The sequence below is a fragment of the Artibeus jamaicensis genome, unplaced genomic scaffold (genome assembly GCF_021234435.1).
Source record: "Artibeus jamaicensis isolate MK-2021 breed Jamaican fruit bat unplaced genomic scaffold, CSHL_Jam_final contig_518, whole genome shotgun sequence".
NCBI lineage: Eukaryota > Metazoa > Chordata > Mammalia > Chiroptera > Phyllostomidae > Artibeus > Artibeus jamaicensis.
The window spans coordinates 489,922-509,128 of NW_026521870.1; the positions used below are offsets into that span (position 1 = coordinate 489,922).

A 19,207-nucleotide genomic window follows, 5' to 3' on the forward strand; every position below is an offset into this window, starting at 1 on the left:
CATGAAGATTGCTCATTTTTTTGGAAATGCATTTTTCTTTTCTTCAGGTGAATTATAATGTCCGCGATCAGGTTTTCAGTTAGTTATTGTATCAGTTAGGATAAGTTATGCTCTGATAATAATATGAAAATCTCAGTAACTTGTAATTTATCTACCTCACTACCTTTGTGCTGTTGTTGCCCTGCATTTTACTTCTACATTTATTATAAACCCTATGATACTTTGTTATTTGGACTTTAAAGAAATAAAAAGGGGGAAAATATTATTTATTCTATGTGGGATTTGTTGAACTTCTTAGATACATGAATGTAAAGTTTTGTAAATTTTGGAAAATTTTCAGCCATTACTTCTTCAAAAATTTAAGTACCACTTTCATTTTTCTGAGACTGCATTATATGTATGTTAGACCACTTGATATTGTCCCACTAGATCTCTGTTTTTTAAATTTTAAATACTTTTTTTCTGTGTTTTATCTAGGATAGTTTTTCTATATCTTTAAAAGTTCACTGTTTTTTTGTATCTAATCTGCAGTTAATCTCATCTAGTGGAATTTTTCATTTCAGATCTCATGATACTTTTGTTTTCCTTTATATCCTTGAGCATATTTGTAATAGTTGTTTTAATGCTCTTGTCTACTAATTCTATTACCTCTTTCATTTTGGGCATTTTTTTATTGACTAGTTTTTCTCCATTACAGGTATCCATTATGCTTTTTCATGTGGTTAGCAATTTTTGATTGTATGATATTGTGTTTTTTGTTTTTGAATGTTCTGGTAAGCATTTAAATTAGTTGAAGCTATATTTGACCCTTTCAGGACTATTTTTTAAGCTTCTTTGGAGCTAGAATCTACTCTTTATTCCATGGCTAATTTTAGCTACAGTTCTAAGACATAGCCCTTCTGGGATCTCAGCTGAATGCCCCACGTACTCAGCAGTTTCTCTTTTTGACTGGTGGCAACATGAATGGTTCGCATGTGTGCACTTTGGGAACTGTTTGAGTTATAGCTCTCCAATAATTGTTTTTCCCCTTGGGTTTTACTGTGTTCATATACACATTGGTATTCAACCAAGACTCAGGGGGAACCTCTACAGATCTCTGGATCTCTTTCTTACATAGCTCTGTTACGTTCTGTGCTTCACAAATTCTAGCTACCTTAGCTTGCTGTACTCTCAGCTCTGTCTCTTTAAGTCAGTGAGAGTAATGTACTTCTTTTGGAACTCTAAAATTCCCTGTAGTTAGAGAGCCTGCCTGATGGTGGGACTCATCTCATTTGTTTCCCATTTCTCACATATCCCAGCCTTTTACTGCCTGTTGTTTGGGTCTGAAAGTCGTTGTTTTCTGTATTTTGTCCAGTTTTTAGTTGTTTATTATAGGATAGTATTTCTGGAGCCTCTTCTGCCATCAAGACTAGAAACAGAAGTTTCTATCCATATTAGAAATGGTAATTTGATAGTGAAATTTTAAGACACTGGAAGACCAATCAAGTATTTTTTTCTTCCTGTTATTTACTACCAGTGAGTGCACTGTTTTTAGTTTCCTGTTAGAGATGGGGTATTTTTTTAATAACTTTGAATAGTCCTAGACTATTAGAGCTGACATGGCTTATATTGAGTTGTACTCTCAGATTTTGTCTGTAGCCTATTACGGAGCAGCTCATTACTTCTACAGCAACACAGTAAGATTTCTGATTCTTACAGGACTTTCATCAGGATTGAAATGGGTCAGTGGTAACATCTAATCAACTTTCACACATGGCAGTGTCACCAGTAAGGGATAGCTAGATGGAGATGTTCAGGAGGAGCGCAGGAGTATAGTCTGTGCTGGAGACTTAACTCTTCTCCAAATTTCCTCATCCATGCATCAGATCATCTTTTTTGCCTGTGTATGTTCATCTGTTTGACCACTTATCCCTTCTTTTCTTCTATCTATCCAGTTATGTGGTGACTTTTATTAGAAAATATACTTATCTCCAAGTTTTAAGGGATCTTTGGAAATTTTCTGTGCATCATATATTTTCCCATGCATAGCCAAAAATGCTTAGTGATATTAGATTTACATTTTTTTATTAGAATATAAAAATATATAGACTCCAAAGTCAAGCTTTGTCCTCTGTGTATTTTTTTCAGTAGCTGTGACATAGAAATGTAAATCAAGTAACAGTCTTTTTTTAAATCACTACCTTGTTTAAAAGATCCCCTGAATATAGCTTTTTCTAAATTTCTGTTCATGAATAGCTATTGATAGTCCACATATATTGTTTGATCTTGCACCTATAACTAACTCATTGTAAGGAATAAGAATAAGAGAATGGTTAAAGTGAGGAACTATTGGTAGATGGCATACAAACCATTGTATAAATGCTCACTTGTTTGGAACATTAAACAAAAGGGAATTGATGTGATCAGAACATCCTGTAAGAGTTTTAACTTGGAAGTATTGCAAAAGTCTTGAACCCTGTGGAACTATGTTTAAAGTATAAGTAAAATTCAAAGAGCTCTTAATTGAGAAATGTAAAGAAACCATTGCAGGGGGTGGTAAACACACAGTTGCAATATTGAAGGATTGTACACCTGAAACCTATATAATTTTATTAACCAATCTCACCCCAATAAATTTAATTTAAAAAAGACCATTGTACCAAGAAGTCAGAGGGGACTGCAATAAGGAATTGATTCATTACCATAGCTGGGAAATTTTGAATAATAGGTGGTTGTTTCTTTTTAATTTTAACTTCACTTCTATAATATAATATTTCCAGCAGGATGAAATACAATTTGGTTCCATTCATTGGACCATCATCTCACCACCAAAGGGTTGCATACTCTATCCCCAGTCAGGACACATGCCTACGTTGTAGATTCAGTCCCTGGTTGGGGTGCTCTCTTATATTGATGTTTCTCTCCCCCACTCCCTTTCTCTTTAAAAGCAGTAAATATTAAAGATAAATAAATACAAGCTTAGGACTCTAAATGTGTGATACTATATAAAGGCTTTAAGATAGAAGAGATACAGAGTTAAGATACTAAAGTTGCAGGAAGAAAACAGTTTATTAAAAAAAGAATGACAAAGTAAGTATGATGATTGTCATTAAAATATTTATGAACTCTTTTAGTTTTACAAAAAAATGAGCATTTTTTAGTAGTGGTAGTAGCCCTACTTTTTTAAATTGTGCCCTTCTTGTTTTCACAAGTTGCTATCTTTAATAGGCAGAAAAATAAAATGAATGTATTATTCTTTCTCTGATACTGATTTTGCCAGTAATAAGGTTCTTGAAATTTTCTTTAGATATCACTGTTTAATATTTATCTCAAGCAACATTTAACAATTTTTTTAGAACAGGTTTAGAATTGTTTTATCTCATTTTCAAGATTTGTATTACTTTTTTATTGTAGCAGCTTTATTACTCTTTAATTCTTGCTATTTTAAACCTTTGTTATAAATGCTAGAATATATAAGTAGGGTGCTGTAATAATCATTCTATGTTTGTGTCCTGGGAACAGGGAACCTTCAAAAGATCCTGTCCCACGATCATCCTCCAGAGTATTCGGCCGATTTCTATGCTGCTTACATTAATATTCTTCTTGGAGTTTTCTACACTGTCTGTCGGGATTTGAAAGAGCTCAGTCACTTGGTGGGTGAGCATTTTGTTGTAAAGAAAAGTATGCCTTTTAAGATTTTTCCGTGAAGAAATGGTGTGTGGCAGGTTGGAAATTGAAAATTTATTCTGGAAATTTTGATTTGGCCCTTTGAGGCTAATACACCATAGAAAGGAAGAAATCTGTAGGTGAGTGCAAATTTTGGCCTGATTAGAAAACTTCCATTTATCTTTAGCTAGGTCTTTTCACTTGTCCTTTGGAGCGTTTCCCCCTCACTCCCTTTCTCTTTTTCTTTCCCTAGTTGCAAAAAATGTAGAACTCTGTGAAAATCAAAATAAAGAGTAATAGAAAGGTGTAAAAACTTAATAAGCAATGTTACATTTTTTTTGATAGGTTTTTGTAAGAAATATCTTTCAGGTTTTATGTGTGTAGTGATGATAGCAGTCTGGAATCTAAATGAACTTGAAAATGGTCAGAAGCTTTAATTGCAGGTCTTTCATTAGCCATTGGCCTTGAATTACTAATCTATAAAACTTAATACTTTTTATAATTTATAGAAAATGTTAGTCAAGTATTTTTAAACATTAGAAAAGCAGTTTATATTTCGTAGACAGTTTGGGAAATATACAGGGTCCTGTGGAAGTAAGGCCTGCTTGACTGTGGTTGGTAGGGTAATAACATAGGTGGAATAATTTTTAGTTTTAATTTGAACATTTCACCTAAAGTGTCATATGGTGTGCTTGAGTGTGATATTGTTATGTTACAGAATTACATGCTTATGATTTTGTAATACAAGATTTTATAGTAAAAGGGGGCATTATTTGTGCCAGACCCTGTGTTTACTTTAATGAGTTTTTTTTTTTATTTTAATTGTGGCAATGAGAAAGAAAGGCAAGAACATCTGGCTTTCCTTTTAGAAACCTTCAATTAATACATAAGGTCTCTCCATATAACAGAAAGTAGTAACATATCTAAGGCTGGAAAACAGTTACTTTCATTTGTTTGTTTATTTATTTATTCATTCAAGTACAGTTGTCTGCCTTTTCCCCCCACCACTGTCCCCTAGCACAGCCATCCCCAACTCCCTCCCCTGATTCTACCCCCCTTGGAAAACAGTTAACTTTTAAAGTAACAGATTCTAATTGGCACATTTGCTTTGCTCTTTTTCTTTTTTCTCTGAAGTATTACTAGAAGGATTCAGTGTGTGTTTGAGCCAGCATCAGGGCAAGATGACTATCTAAAACTTACATTCACATTTACTACCTTTCAGAAGTTTCAGGTTTTAGGCCTCTTCTGATTTAGATGTAGCTTCAAGCATCTTGTGGGTAAGGAACAAACAAATGACAAGTTATTGTAATTTAAGCCAATCCCTAACATCTGTCTAGAATTTGAATGTCTTGGATCCCTGGTACCCAAGGGAAATGACAGCAGAGGGTTTTACGAGAGGAGAGAGCTGTCCTTGTGTGGATGGAATTGGGAGCAAGTACTCATCCACTGTCGGTCCTGGGAAATAACTTGCAGTTTCCGCTCCTTAGCACTGATGTCCTTGAAACCCGTGGGAATCTGTGATGGCTGCCAGTTAAAACTAGATTATACAAGAAGGAAGAATTATTTACAGAAACTATTTCTAGAAAAAATGTAAAAGGAAAAATATATATATTTAAATATGGTATTTTATAAAGTCCTTTGGGTTTCACTGAGGAATGATTTTAGGAATAAGATTACAACTTTTCTTGTTATTACATCATATTCGTAGACTTGAAGCTTGAATTATGGTCTAATCCTTTATTACTATTAGTAATACTAGTAAATTTTTTTACATGATCTTTAACCATTGGAGGAAAAATAAGTGTTCTTATTTTCTCCATATGTAGATATAGGAGAATAAAGATACAGTTTCCTTTTTTTCCTTCAAATGGATAGTATTACTTATTTCAAAGATTGCAAGTGGCATATTTCTTGAAAGTTTAATAAATCACCTGCCAAAGATTCTTTTTCAGTCATCTTTTCTATATACTTTTAAATTTGCTTTAGGAATTGGTGTTTCTTTAAGGCTTATTTTTTGGATGCTAGTTCTGCAGGTAGCACGAGATAGGAAAAATTAAAGTTGTACTCTGAGTATTTATTTAGGTTTGTCTTTTCTGACATTACATATATTATTCCTAAGAAATAATAATTATAATTTTTTAAAAGTTTAAGTAAAGAAGTTATTTTTATACTCACATTAATGCCATCCATAGAATAATTTATTTTCTAAATTTTAGTTTTGCATATTTTTAAACATCTGTCATGCATTATGTTTATTGTATTTCAAACCTTTTACCCCCAATATCATAATTTTCTTAGAAATTGATCAGTAAAATGAATTGCTTAGCTAGAGCTTAGCAGTCTTTTAGAGTGCAATTCCACATTTCTGATGTCTGTTTGTTGTTGTTGATTTGTTTGGCTGTGTGGCTAGTGGTAGTGGCTAGTGAGTGACATAGTGACTAATAAGAAAATGCCAAATAACTGAAGTGTATATATGACATATAGTGAGTGGAGGACTTATATTGAAATACCTTATTAGTTCTACTGCTTACCAACTGTGTCATGTCGGTTATGACCCTTAATTTTCCATACTTTTGTTTCCTCATTCTGAAGTTGGACTAAGAATATATACCTCATATGATTTTTATGAGTGTAAAATGAAATTCTCTACATTAAAGTGCTTACAAAGAATATCTATAAAGATATTAGATGGTATTACTGATAACACTGTCATTTGAATAAATAGTCCTCTTATAAAATACAAATAATTTCTATGAGGATCACTAATATTTGGTGAATTATTTCAATTAAATAATACAGCTGCTTTTTATAGCCAGCATTTCCTGGGGAATAGAGGTTTTGCATTCGTTTTTTGAGCATGGGGCTAAGTAGATGAGCTCTTGGATGTTAGAAGAGTAGGTGAGGGCACTAGGTAGCAGGACAGCAAAGGAGCTGGCACAGAGAAGCTGCGTAAAGTACAGATAGACTTCTGATGCCTCACACATAACTTAGCTTTCTCACATGCAACTGACCAACCCAAGGTAATGTCTGGCTCGTTCAAATGGTATCATGACATTCTCAGATCTCAAATTCTTTCATGTGTTTCTTTAAACAATATTTTTATGAGGAAAAGATTGTTCTGAAACGCTTGCAGATTTGTCCTGCAGCTATCAGTGGATTCATAAAGACAATATACAGTAAGGTGTTTCTGTACATATTAGTTATTTTTGCTTATTTGCCATGGGATTGTGTGATAGGAAAAATGCTTCCTGAGAACTGAATTGAAAAAGAAGCTTGTGGATAAAGACTCATGGTGTCTGGCTCCATAGCATATGTTCGTAAGCATTGTACCATACTACCTCTTAAATAAGAGCCAGCCTTTACTGAGTACTTACTGTGTGCTGGGCCCTGTTGTAAACTTTTTTACTTTTATTAGTTCGATTAATTCTTACAACAACCCCATGAAGGAAAGTATTATCACAAATCCTGATTTTACAGATGAAGAAACTTCTTCCTTTACCAGCTCTATGATCTGGCCAAATTACCTCACCTCAAATGTGATTTTTCTCTTCTGTTAAGTAGATATATTGTGAAGTAAAAAGAAAGGAACGCAGGTAAAATGCCTGATAACCTGTGGGGGATCAGTTACTTTTAGTTTACTTCCTTCTGCTGAGCAAAAAGGTCATGGGCTTAAAAATTGGTTGAAATTTTACTAGCTGCAAGAACATAAACCAGAGCCCAAGTATGGAGACTGGTAATACCTGCTGTAGGTTTGTATCAGGTATTTAAAAGTCATGTGAAGTTTGAGGGTGATCTGGCAGAAGTGATATCCCATTGATTGTCAGTTGGCCTGAGATGGCTGGATAAATGGGTGTTTTTTAGCACCCTCTTATATACTGTATTGATTTGCATGAGAATGACTTTTTCACAGAAAGGAGTTACTCTTTGGTTAAGGGTACTTCAGGGAGAGGTGAAGTCTTTAATTAGGAGAAATAATGTAGTGAGCTTTGTTTTTCTTTTCTTTTTTCTTAACTGATTAAAGTATACCATACATAAAGAAGAGCATCAATCAATATGTATCACAATGAATTATCACAAAGCAAAAACCATTTGTGTAAATATAATCCAGGTCAAACAGTAGTAAATTACCAGCATTTCAGGAGCCTACTCCATGCTTCCAATTTCTGCCTTTTCATTCTTCCCCAGAGGTAATCATAATTCTTACTTAAAAATTTTGAAACATTGCTAGCCAATAATAAATGGGTTAATTTATGTAATAAAAAATAAAATAAAAGATTGATTTTCCTTGTTTTTGAAGCTCCCCATTATTCTTATAATGTTAAAGATTAGTTTTGCTTGTTTTAGAACTATCTGTAAATATACAACATGCATTTTTTTTATCTATCTACTTTTGCCCAACATTTTATTTGTGATATTCATCCCTGTTAAATGTACCTGTGGCATATCTGACAGGTCACATAGTCTTTAGACATAACATAAGCAAAAAGTGGTATTTAAGATACCTTTTCCAGTTAGGCCTGCAGAGGGTGCCTTCATTTATGGCCTTGATAATTAAGAATTCTTTTGTATCACAACCACATTCAGTGGTACTTACTGACATATCAATAATTTGCTCGAGTTATTTTATTAGGTGTGGTATTTTCAAAATAGTGAAAGTATTGGATTTTTTTAATTGATTTTAAAATTTTAGAAGCAATTTTAATATTTAAAAAAATTGCCAATATAGTAAAAGGAACTTTTCCTCTTTTTTCCCAAAACATTTGAGAGTAAGTTTGTGACCAATGCCCCATCACCCCTGAATCTTTAGCATGCAATTTTCTATAAAAACATCACCTACATAACTACAGTACGCCCTTCAAAATTAGAAAATTGGTTTATTGCTACAATCTGATACACCCAACTCAAGATTGTCCAGTTGTTCCAATAATATGAGGTCTGCCCTGAAAAAGTCCAGCCATTTTTAATATAATGAGAATGGTTTGCATGACACAGATGTAACCTGGCAGCTGAGGAGAACAGATTATAATGTGCATGTGTGAACAATGACAACTTTACTGTAGTAGTCAGTGGGTCCCCCTGTAGATGCTGCTGAGTGAGCATACTTACTGTCTGAGTAGAGCAGTGAATTTGGATTAAATTTTGCATTAAGCTTGAACATTTCTCCATGGAAACTATTCAGATAATTCAGAAAGCTGCAGCTATGGGCAACTGGTGATTGGCTACTTCATCATGACAGTATACCCTCTCATGCTTCATATCTCATGCAGAATTTTTTGGTGAAACATCAAACCACCAGGTGACTCAGCCCCTACTACAGCCCAGATATGGCAACCTGCGACTTCTGGCTTTTTCCAAAACTAAAGTCACCTTTGAAAGGGAAGAGATTTCAGACTGTCCATAAGATTCAGGAAAAAATGATGGAGCAGCTGATGGCGATTGGGAGAACTGTATGAGGTCCCAGGGTGCCTACTTTGAAGAGGCATCATTTCCTATATATAGTGTTTCTTATATCTAGTACCTGCTTCAATAAATGTCTCTTTTTGCTATTGCACGGCTGGATACCTTCTGGACAGACCTGTACACATCAGATTCAGCAAAAGAATCCAGTTCAGCAGAATCATTTTGCAATTAGTTGCCATGTCTCTTGAACTTTCATCTGGAATAGTTCCTCAGTCTTTGACTTTCATGATCTTACAACCTTTGAAGGTCACAGGCTAGTTGTTTTGTATGTAGACTTTCCCTTAAGTTCAATTCATCCGATGTTTTTTCCTGATTAGATTTGGGTTATGTGTCTGACAGGAATATCACAGAAATGATGCCGTTCTCATTGCATCCTGGCAGCTGTTACAAGATTGGATTTTACCTCATTTCTGATAATGTTCATTTTGATTAAGGTGGTATTTTTGTGGGGAGGTACTTTGAAACCTTGTAAATATCTTATTCCTCATCTGAATTTCAACTTACTAATTTTTTATATCATTCTGGCTTCAGGATATCCTGTTTTAAGACAGTGATATCCAGGTGGTTCTCACCTAATCGCATGAGTCCTTTAAAAGGGGCTAGTTTTCTCTGGCTGATGAAAGTAGAAGGCAGAGATTTGAAGCATAATTTAACTTCACTGTAAAATGGGGATGATAATAATGTCTATTTTATAGCATCATTTAGAAGATTAAATAAGTTAATGCATATAGAGCACTTAAAATAGTAAGACCTAGCACATGGTGAGGTCTCATTGCTTGATGAAGATTTCTAAAAATTACTGTTAAGGTAAATGTTCTCACTTCTGATTTTTGTCTCCTGTTTTTGAAATAAAATGTAGGTATTCTTAAAAAAGGCAAAACAGTTGAGGAATTACTTGTGTTTAGCCATGGAGTATGTTTTTGTATTTGTACTTGGTATATATATTAGTTTCATATTTCTGCAAAATAAATTAGCACAGATTTAGTGGCTTAAAACAACACTCATTTATTAGCCCACAGCTTTCCCGGTCAGAAATCCAGGTACTCTGTTGCTGGCTTCTCTGCTCAGGACATCACAAGGCTAAAAAATAAAATTTTGGCTGAACTAAATTCTCATTTTGAGAAAAACTTCTTCAAGCTCATTCAGAATGCTTACAGAATCCAGTTCCTCTTGGTTGTAAGAATGAGGTCCCAAATTCCCTTGCTTTGCCATCAGCGAAGAGAGTCTGTCTCAGACCTAGAGACCACACACATTCTTGACCACAGAGCCTTCTCCATCTACCAGCCAGCAAGGCCACATTGAGTCCTCATACACCAAATCTCTAACTTCTGGGACCAGCCAGAGGAAACTTCGCTTTTCAAGGGCTCGTGTGATTAGGTCCAATTTATCTGATCCCCTCCTATTTTAACTCTGCTATAAATAGTATTGTATAACTCCTGGGACCTTAATTGTATTACAAAGTCCCTTCACAGCAGTGCCTAAATTAGTGTTTCACTGAATAACAGAAGGTGTGTGTACACTAGGGGCCAGGAGTCTTGGGATCTGTCTTACAATTTTGCTTATTACAATGTACATGTATCAGATTATTTTCTAACACAAATAATTTCAAATACGATAGTGAGGGCTTTCTGAAAATCTCACTGAGAAAGAGTTGGAAAAGCTCAAATTGCTTGCCCTATCTTGTGGCAACCTATTCAGGACTCATCAAAGATTGTTTTGCATTAGAGTAATGCAGGTTTTTCTTTGCAATATCAGGGAAATACAGGTATACCTTGGAGATACTGCCGGTTGGGTTTCAGATCACCATAATTAAGTATTGCAATTTTGCAATAAAGCAAGTTTAAGTTTTTGACCAGTAGACAGTCTTGCCTCCAATTTGTAAAAAAACAGACCATCTGTGAAGCACAATAAAACTAGGGATGTCTGTATTCTCTGTTTCACCTGAATCAGGCCTCATAACATGATATCTTATTGGTTTTGAGGTAAATTCCCAGAACATCTCACAGATTCATAATCATAAATTCAAGCAATGGAATCTCTGTGTGTCTATAGGCATATTTTTGCTTCTGTCTCCACAGCCAAAAAATGGGCATAATGAAAGTTCAGTTGTCAGTAATGAGAACTAGTGGCCGTAATTAACTTTTGATAATTATGCTTCTTATGTTACTGTTATGAATACTAAAATGCCCTGAGCACTTGGTCATTTCTTAATAAAGTTATACCTCTCCTATCCCTCTTTACATTAATGAGACTAGTTAAGAGTAAATTTTATATTTAAATGGTAAGGAATAATGGGAAATTACATGGGAGAATGTACAGTGGTTTTAAAAATTCATAATATAAAAAAGTTGCATAAAATTATTTCTTCTTCGTCTTTGGATATTTTTGTGATTTGTTAGTATCCTATATATTTTCATTCTCTGGGTATTTGAGAGGGCAGTTTAAAATACCAGTGGTCTGGTACTTCAGTTTCATTGTAAATAACCTTAATGTAAGGAGGTAGGAGTTTGCCTATAAGCACGGATTAGTATAGGAGAAATGGGCATAACGTTAGAGAGCATATTTAAATGTCAGTAACCAAAGTTGTGAAAAGTACTTTGTGTATAACAAATATTTTGTTTTTAGAATTCCACTTGTTAGTAAGAACTAGGTTTTGTAAGTATTCTTAAATATAGAGACTGTGCTTGGACAACTCATGTACTCAGTTTGCTTAAACTACCTTTCAGTAGAATTCAGTGTAGAGTTATGGAAAACTACTAAGTAATTATGGTTAACTAGTGCTTCTCAGACTTTAGAATACATAGAATTCCTAGTGAGATTGTTAAAACATAGATTCCTGGGCCTCATCCCCAGGATTCTGATGTTAAGAATTTGAATTTATGACAGTCCTTGGCGGTGCTGCCAGTCAAAATAGTTTAAGTTGTATAGAACTAGATGACATTTAATTTGTGAGGATGAAGAGACCTTGGCAAATAACAGGTTAATTCTTTGGGCTAGGGGTATTTTATTTGTATTTTATGGTCCTTTGTAACATAATTGTTCTAAAATGGCAAATTATGCTTTGTTGCATTGTTTTATATCTAGGGGCCAATAGATTACTCAGGATTTAGCCAATTAAGAAATATTTTACTACCATTATTAGTATTTGCTGCTTTATTATTGCAGTAATAATCTATAATAACATTCTACTTCAACTATTATATTAAAATAGCCTGAATTGTAATAAAAATTTTACTTAAAAATAATTCTTAATTGTGGCAGATAACTATTTTTTGTTCTTTTTATTTACAGGCAGTACTTAATTTTCCTAAATATTGTGAACCTGTGGTTAAAGGAGAAGGTAACTATAATTTTATTTACCAAGCTTTTTGAAAAACATTTTGTAAGCTGTAAATTACTGAAATTTTCTTCCCTTTGGTATAGCAAGTGAACGTGATACTCGCAAACTCTGGAGAAATATTGAACCTCATTTGAAGAAAGCTATGCAGACTGTTTATCTCAGGGAAATATCAAGGTAATTTTCTATTTAGTAGGTATATTATTTCCATATATTTATTTGGGATGTTTACTATAGTATACAAGTTTTCTTTTACCTTGCTCACAGTGGGAAAAAACTCAAGAGGTTTAAATTATTTCTTGTTGTTTAGGGAAGGACATAATTTGACACGAGGTATATGAGGTCTGTCCAGCAGGTATTTGGCCATGTGATAGGAAAAATAGAGACATTTATTGAAGAAGATACAAGATACAAGAAACACTGTACATAGGACAATGATGCCTCTTCAAAGTAGGCACCTTGGGACCTCACACAGTTCTCCCAGTCACCATCAGTTGCCCCATGGTATTTTCTTGAATTTCATCAGTGGTCTGAAATCTCTTCCCTTTCAAAGGTGATTTTAGTTTTGGGAAAAGCCAGAAGTCCCAGGTTGCCAAATCTGGGCTGTAGGGGTGCTGAATCACCTGGATGATTTGATATTTCACCAAAAAACTATATGAGATGTGATGCATGAGAGGTTGTATTGAAATGGTGAAGCAGCCAATCACCAGTTGCCCATAGCTGCAGCCTTCTGAATCATCCAAATAGTTTCTACAGGGGAATGTTCAAGCTTTATACAAAATTTGATGCAGAGTCATTGTTCTACTCACATAGTCATTTTGAATGTGATGACCACACAGTACATATCTTCACTCAGCAGTGTCTGCTGCCCCCACTGATTAGTACAGTGAAGTCATCATTGTTCTCACATGCATATTCTAGTCCACTCTTTTTGGTTGCCAGGTTACATCGATGTCACTCATTACATTCTTGTTTATATTAGACTTTTTCTTGACAGACCTTGTATATCTATTATAAAATTTAAAAAATCTGGAGAGCTACAAAAACTGGTTTTAGCTTTGTTCTTTATATTTGTGTGAGATATTTGAGTGGTATCATGAAAATTTGATCATTAAAGAAATGTGTAAATTAAGTTATAAATCTGTATTTGTCTTTTAGATTTCACTGTAATAAAACTGCTCAAGAGACATGGTGGCACATAGTACAGTAGGAAGAACATGGTTTTGATTTCCAGCTCAGCCATTTTTTGCCTTATGGGGTCTGAGCAAGTCACCTAAAAATGACATTTCTCAGCTTCCTCCTATAACAACTCTTAGAAGATTTAAATAATATATGTAAAAATGGTTTTTGAAATATAAAGTACCTTACAGGTGTTAAATGAATCCTAGGTTATGAAGCAACATAGGAAATTCGAAGCTCAGTGGATTGAGCACGAGCCTGCGAACCAAAGGAAATTTGAAAACATTAATGCTATCTGTTCTTGTCACTTTCTAGTCTGTTTAATTTTTTTCTCATAAATGCCTTATTTTCAAAGCAGGTTTACTAACTTTATTTTCAGTTTAATTAGCTAATGAAAATTTAATGGCTAATATTTAAGGTTAAAATTTAATAGTTTCTGAATAAATATGAACATTACAAAGATACTATTCTTCTTTTCTCAATACATTTTATTGATTTTGCTATTACAGTTATCCCAGTTTTTCCCACTTTGCCCCTCTCTGCCCTTACCCCATTCCTTCCAGCAATCTCTTCTCTTAGTTCATGTCCATGGGTCATACATATGAGTTCTTTGGCTACTCCATTTCCTATACTATTCTTAACCTCCCCCTGTATGTTTTTGTACCTACCAATTTGTACTCCTTAATCTCTGCACCTTTTGTCCTAGTCCCCTCTGCCCCCTCCTAGCTGATAACCATCCAGATGATCGCCATATATATATGATTGTGCTCCTGCTCTGGTTGTTTGCTTTTTAGATTCAGTTGTCAATAGTTGTGCATTTGTTGCCATTTTAATATTCATAGTTTTGATCTTTTTCTTATATAGTTCCCTTTAACATTTCATATAGTGTCTTGGTGATGATGAACTGCGTTAATTTTATCTTGTCTGGGAAACACTTTATCTGCCCTTCAATTCTAAACGATAACTTTGCTGGGTAGAGTAATCTAGGTTGTAGGTCCTTTCTTTTCATTATTTTCAATACTTCTTCCCAGTTCCTTCTAGCCTGCAAAGAATCTTTTGATTCCGCTGACATTCTTATGGGAATTCTTTGTAGGTAGCTCTCTGCTTTTAAAATTGTCTCTTTATTATTAGCCTTTGGCATTTTAATTATGATGTGTCTGTTGTGGTGCTTCTTGGGTCCAACTTGTTTGGGACTGTCTGTACTTCCTGGATTTGTATGTCTACTTCCTTCACTTAATGAGCGAAATTTTCTTGCATTGTTTTTTCAAGTAAATTTTCAGTTCTTTTTTATTTTTTAAAGTATTTTTATTGATTATGCTATTACAGTTTTTCTAATTTTCCCCTTTTTATCCCCCCTCTGCCCTGCCCATCCCCAACTCTCCAGTATTCCCTCCCCCTCTTAGTTCATGTCCATGGATTGCACATATAAGTTCTTTGAGTAGTTTGTTTCCTATACCAGTTTTTTATCTCTCCCCATCTATTTTATGCCTACCAATTATGCTTCTTCTCTGTACCTTTTCCCCTCTATTCCTTTCTTCTCCCTCACCACTGAAATCCCTCCATGTGATATGCATTTCTCTGAATCTTTTCCTGTTCTGGTTGTTTGCTTAATTTTTGTTTTCATTGTTCTTTTCTTTTGGGTTCATTTGTTGATAGTTGTGAATTTGTTGTCATTTTACTCTTCATATTTTTTATCTTCCTTTTCTTAGATAAGTCTCTAACATTTCTCTGGGAAGGTCACTTAATCTGCCCTTCCATTGTAAATGAAAGCTTTGCTGAATAGAGTATTCTTGGATGTAGGTCCTTGCCTTTCATGACTTCAAATACTTCTTTCCAGCCCTTTCTTGCCTGCAAGGTTTCTTTTGAGAAATCAGCTGACAGTCTTATGGACACTCCTTTGTAGGTAAGTCCTTCTTCCTGCTTTTAAGATTCTCTCTTGTCTTGGGTAACTTAATGATGCTGTGTCTTGGTGTGTCCCTCTTTGGGTCCAACTTCTTTGGGACTTTCTGGGCTTCCTGGACTTCCTAAAAGTCTGTTTTCTGTGCCAGATTGGGGAAGTTTTCTTTCATTATTTATTCAAACAAGTTTTTAATTTCTTGACCTTCCTCTTTTCTCTCTGGCACCCCTATAATTTGGATATTGGAATGTTTCAGGTTGTCGCAGAGGTTTGTAAGAGTCTCTTCACTTTTTTTAATTCTTGTTTCTTCATTTTGTTTCAGTTGGATGTTTATTTCTTCCTTTTGTTCCAAAGCATTGCTTTGAGCCCTGGTTTCCTTCCTGTCACTGTTGGTTTCCTGAATATTTTGCTTTATTACATTTTGGGTGTCCTTCATTTGTTCCTTTATTTTTTGACCAAGCTCAATCACATCTGTGAGCATATTGATTGCCAAGACTTTAAATTCTCCATCAAATAGGTTGGTAGTCTCCTCATTGCTTAGTTCTGAGGTTTTGCTCTGTTCTTTTATTTGGGCCATATTTCTTTGTCTTGGTACACCTGTTAAGTTGTAAGGGGGTGGGGCCTTAGGTATTTACCTGGGCAGGGTTACCCTTTTTGGTGCATGTGATGCTGCCTGTGGGAGAGGGGCCAGATAGGGAACAGCGCAGCTGGCCTGTCTGCTCGTTTCCACAGCACTTTCCAAGGGACTCTCATGTGAGACTGGGAGTTTTTCCCACTGCTGCAACTGCTGTAGGCCACAGCCACCTATGAGTCTCAATTTTCCCCTTAAGCCAACCACCTCCTCGCAGCCAGCAGAGCTGGGCAGCCAGCCCTGCCCCCATAGTTTACCACCTCACCGCAGTTTTTCTGAGTCAGCCTGTACAGTCCGCTACCTTACCAGTCTGGTTGTTCTGATTAATTTTTTTTAATTCCTTGGTTGTCAGAGTTCCATGAAGTTTGATTTTCTGGTGGTTTATTGATTTTTGATTGGTTGTTATCTTTCAAACAATGCGTGAGGGAGTGAAAGGTTTCTACCTATGTGTTCATCTTGGCTGGAACTCAGTTTTCAGTTTCTTGCTCTTGCTCTTCTTCTGGTACCCCTGTGATTCAGGTATTGGTACATTTGGAAATGTCCCAGAGGGTCCTTACTCTATTCTCATTTTTTTGAATACCTTTTCTTATTGCTGTTTTGATTGAATGCTTTTTCCTCCATTATGTTCCAGATTGTTGATTTGATTCTTGGCTTCATCCCCTCCACCATTAGTTCCCTGTGGATTTTTCTTTATTTCACTTATGCAACCTTCATTTCCACCAGGGTCTTTTTTATATTGTTGCAGTACACAGTGGTTTCTTTGAGCATCTTAGTAGCTAGCGTTTTGAACTCTGCACCTGATATGTTGCTTATCTCCATTTCATTTAGTTCTTTCTCTGGAATTTTGTTCTGTTCTTTGCTTTGGGTCATATTTCTTTGTCTCCTCAATTTGGCAGCCTCTCTGTATTTTTTTTTCCTGTATTTTAGGTAAAGCTGCTTTGACTCCCTGAAGTAGCATGGCTGATATAGAAAAGGCACCCCTCTGGATGCATGTGGCTTCTTCAAATCCTTGGTTGTCAGACTTACATAAAGCCCAATTTTCTGATGAATCTGGGTGATGTTTGTTTTGTAATCTAGTTGTAATTTTTGTTGTAGTTGTGCATGGAGGTAAAGAGTGTTCAACTATGCCTCCATCTTGGCTGGAAGTCTCTTAATATGCCCATGGCCAACAGGCTGGTCCAGGCCCTGTTATTTTTCTTTTCAGTTATAAAAAGTTATTCATGAGAGGTTTTGGAAGCCATGGAATAGAAAACCCTGTGGTCTTTTAAAGGTGGAAAAGATGGCTGTTTGTTATAATAATTCTTACAAAACAATGAAAGGACTGTAGTTTTTGATAGGATAATGATGGCCACCTAATCCAGTTCTCTCCACAAGATCGGTAAGAAGAGCAAAAAACACCACTATCCTGCAGGGGTATCCCTCCTAGTATGCTCACTAGGAGTCTGTAGAGTTGACTGAAAACTTCAGTTTATATACAGATAGTGAAGTAACTGAAGTATGCAGAGCCAGCTCTGGAGCTCATGCTGAAGTGAAAAACTAATGACTGCATGGAAGAGGAGAGGATAGTGGGGGCCTTGGATAGGATGGACTAGTAGTGGTGAAATACAGATGAAATTTCCTCCAGAAAGAGAGTCTAACCCTGATTGGGAAATATTGAGAATGGGTCTGGACCCTATGCATAGAGTGCTGTCTATTAGAGAATCAAAAAAAAGGAAGTATCTTATGATTATTTAGGACAAGAATTTAGCATGGCAGTCTTGGGAAAGTATTGTTTCTGAGGGGAGACTAAGAGATGATTTGGAAGGACATACCATCCCCTGGAGGCTTGGTAGTAAAGAAAGAAGAAAGTGGTAGAAATTAAGACTAACACCCTCCCCAGTCCTTATACCTTACCCTCTGTCAAACAGGAAGGTAGTGAATCAGAAGATAAGCTAGTCTCTCCCAGTTAAAATGTCATTATACTGGTATTAAAGAAACTACTTCATTATTCTTAAAGAAAAAAATTACTTTAGATTTAAGAAATCTGCTAAGTCATCCAAAACCCTCAGACCTGCGTTTATAGAATCATCTGTTTGCTGATCCAAGCAAACTTGGGGCATTTCAAAGTGAAGAGAAAACAAAATAGAAAAGCCATGAAAAGGTTATTATAGGAAGAAACAGAATATGTGAAGAAAAACATTTTAACTGATGAAATTGCCCCTTCACACCCAAAATAAAGTAGAGGAAGATGTAACACAATATTCCAACTTGATGTAAAAATTTTAAACCAGCATTTTCAGATATGGAAAAATACTTTAAATTTAGAAATTTAACAACTGAGAAAAAATGGCTGAAGAAGAAGAGGTTGGGAAACAAAAACTAACCAAACTCACAAATGGAATTCAAGCAAAATTAATCATCTCAGAAATGAAAATGAAATTTTAAGGTTTCCTTAAAATAGGGAGAGTGGATTTAACTGAATATAGTCAAACCTTGGTTCTTGACATCTGCCATCTTGAATCAAGTTGTTCACAGAAAAACTGTCTTGGTTGTTGAACAGAATTTTGGTTCTTGACCCTTGGTTGTTATGGGTACAACAACCCTTTTGTGCTGATACCTGTGTGATTAGTCAGATGTCTCTCAGGTGACTTACAAAGGAGAGGATGCATGAGTGTGAGTATGATTCAGTTTTTGAAGAAACCACTTCTTGAACAGTCTTTCGGAATAAACTAAATTCAAGAACAGAGGTTCCACTGTATAATAAAGGATGTTGAGGAGGGAAAGGAAAACCAAAAGGACAAACCTAAAGACATAAAAAATAATCAGGCAAAGAAGCTTCAATATATGTATCATTGGAATTCTTGAAGAAATAAATTAAAACAATGGATATGAATTAAGAAAACAATTCATACTCCAAGAAAACTTTTCCGGAAGTTAAAAGCAACTTTATATATTAAGGGGTTCATCTCTCCATTTGACCCACAACAGTCAATTCTGAGACTGTCCTAGTCCGTTATTCTGTAACAAATTACCACAAATTAGTAGTTTAAAACAAGGAACATTTTATTATCTTATATTT

The 19,207-nt window shown here is 35.1% G+C and overlaps 1 protein-coding gene across 3 annotated transcripts in view; it reads left to right on the forward strand.

The window, feature by feature from the left end:
- Positions 1-19,207, forward strand: part of ORC5 (origin recognition complex subunit 5) — a 99,629-nt gene that overhangs the window by 26,976 nt on the left and 53,446 nt on the right. For all 3 annotated transcript variants that reach the window (XM_037159326.2, XM_037159328.2, XM_037159327.2), the window contains 3 exons: positions 3,502-3,632; positions 12,397-12,445; positions 12,529-12,619. In XM_037159326.2, coding sequence (XP_037015221.2) covers positions 3,502-3,632; positions 12,397-12,445; positions 12,529-12,619 — 271 coding nt within the window. The remainder of the gene's footprint in view (positions 1-3,501; positions 3,633-12,396; positions 12,446-12,528; positions 12,620-19,207) is intronic.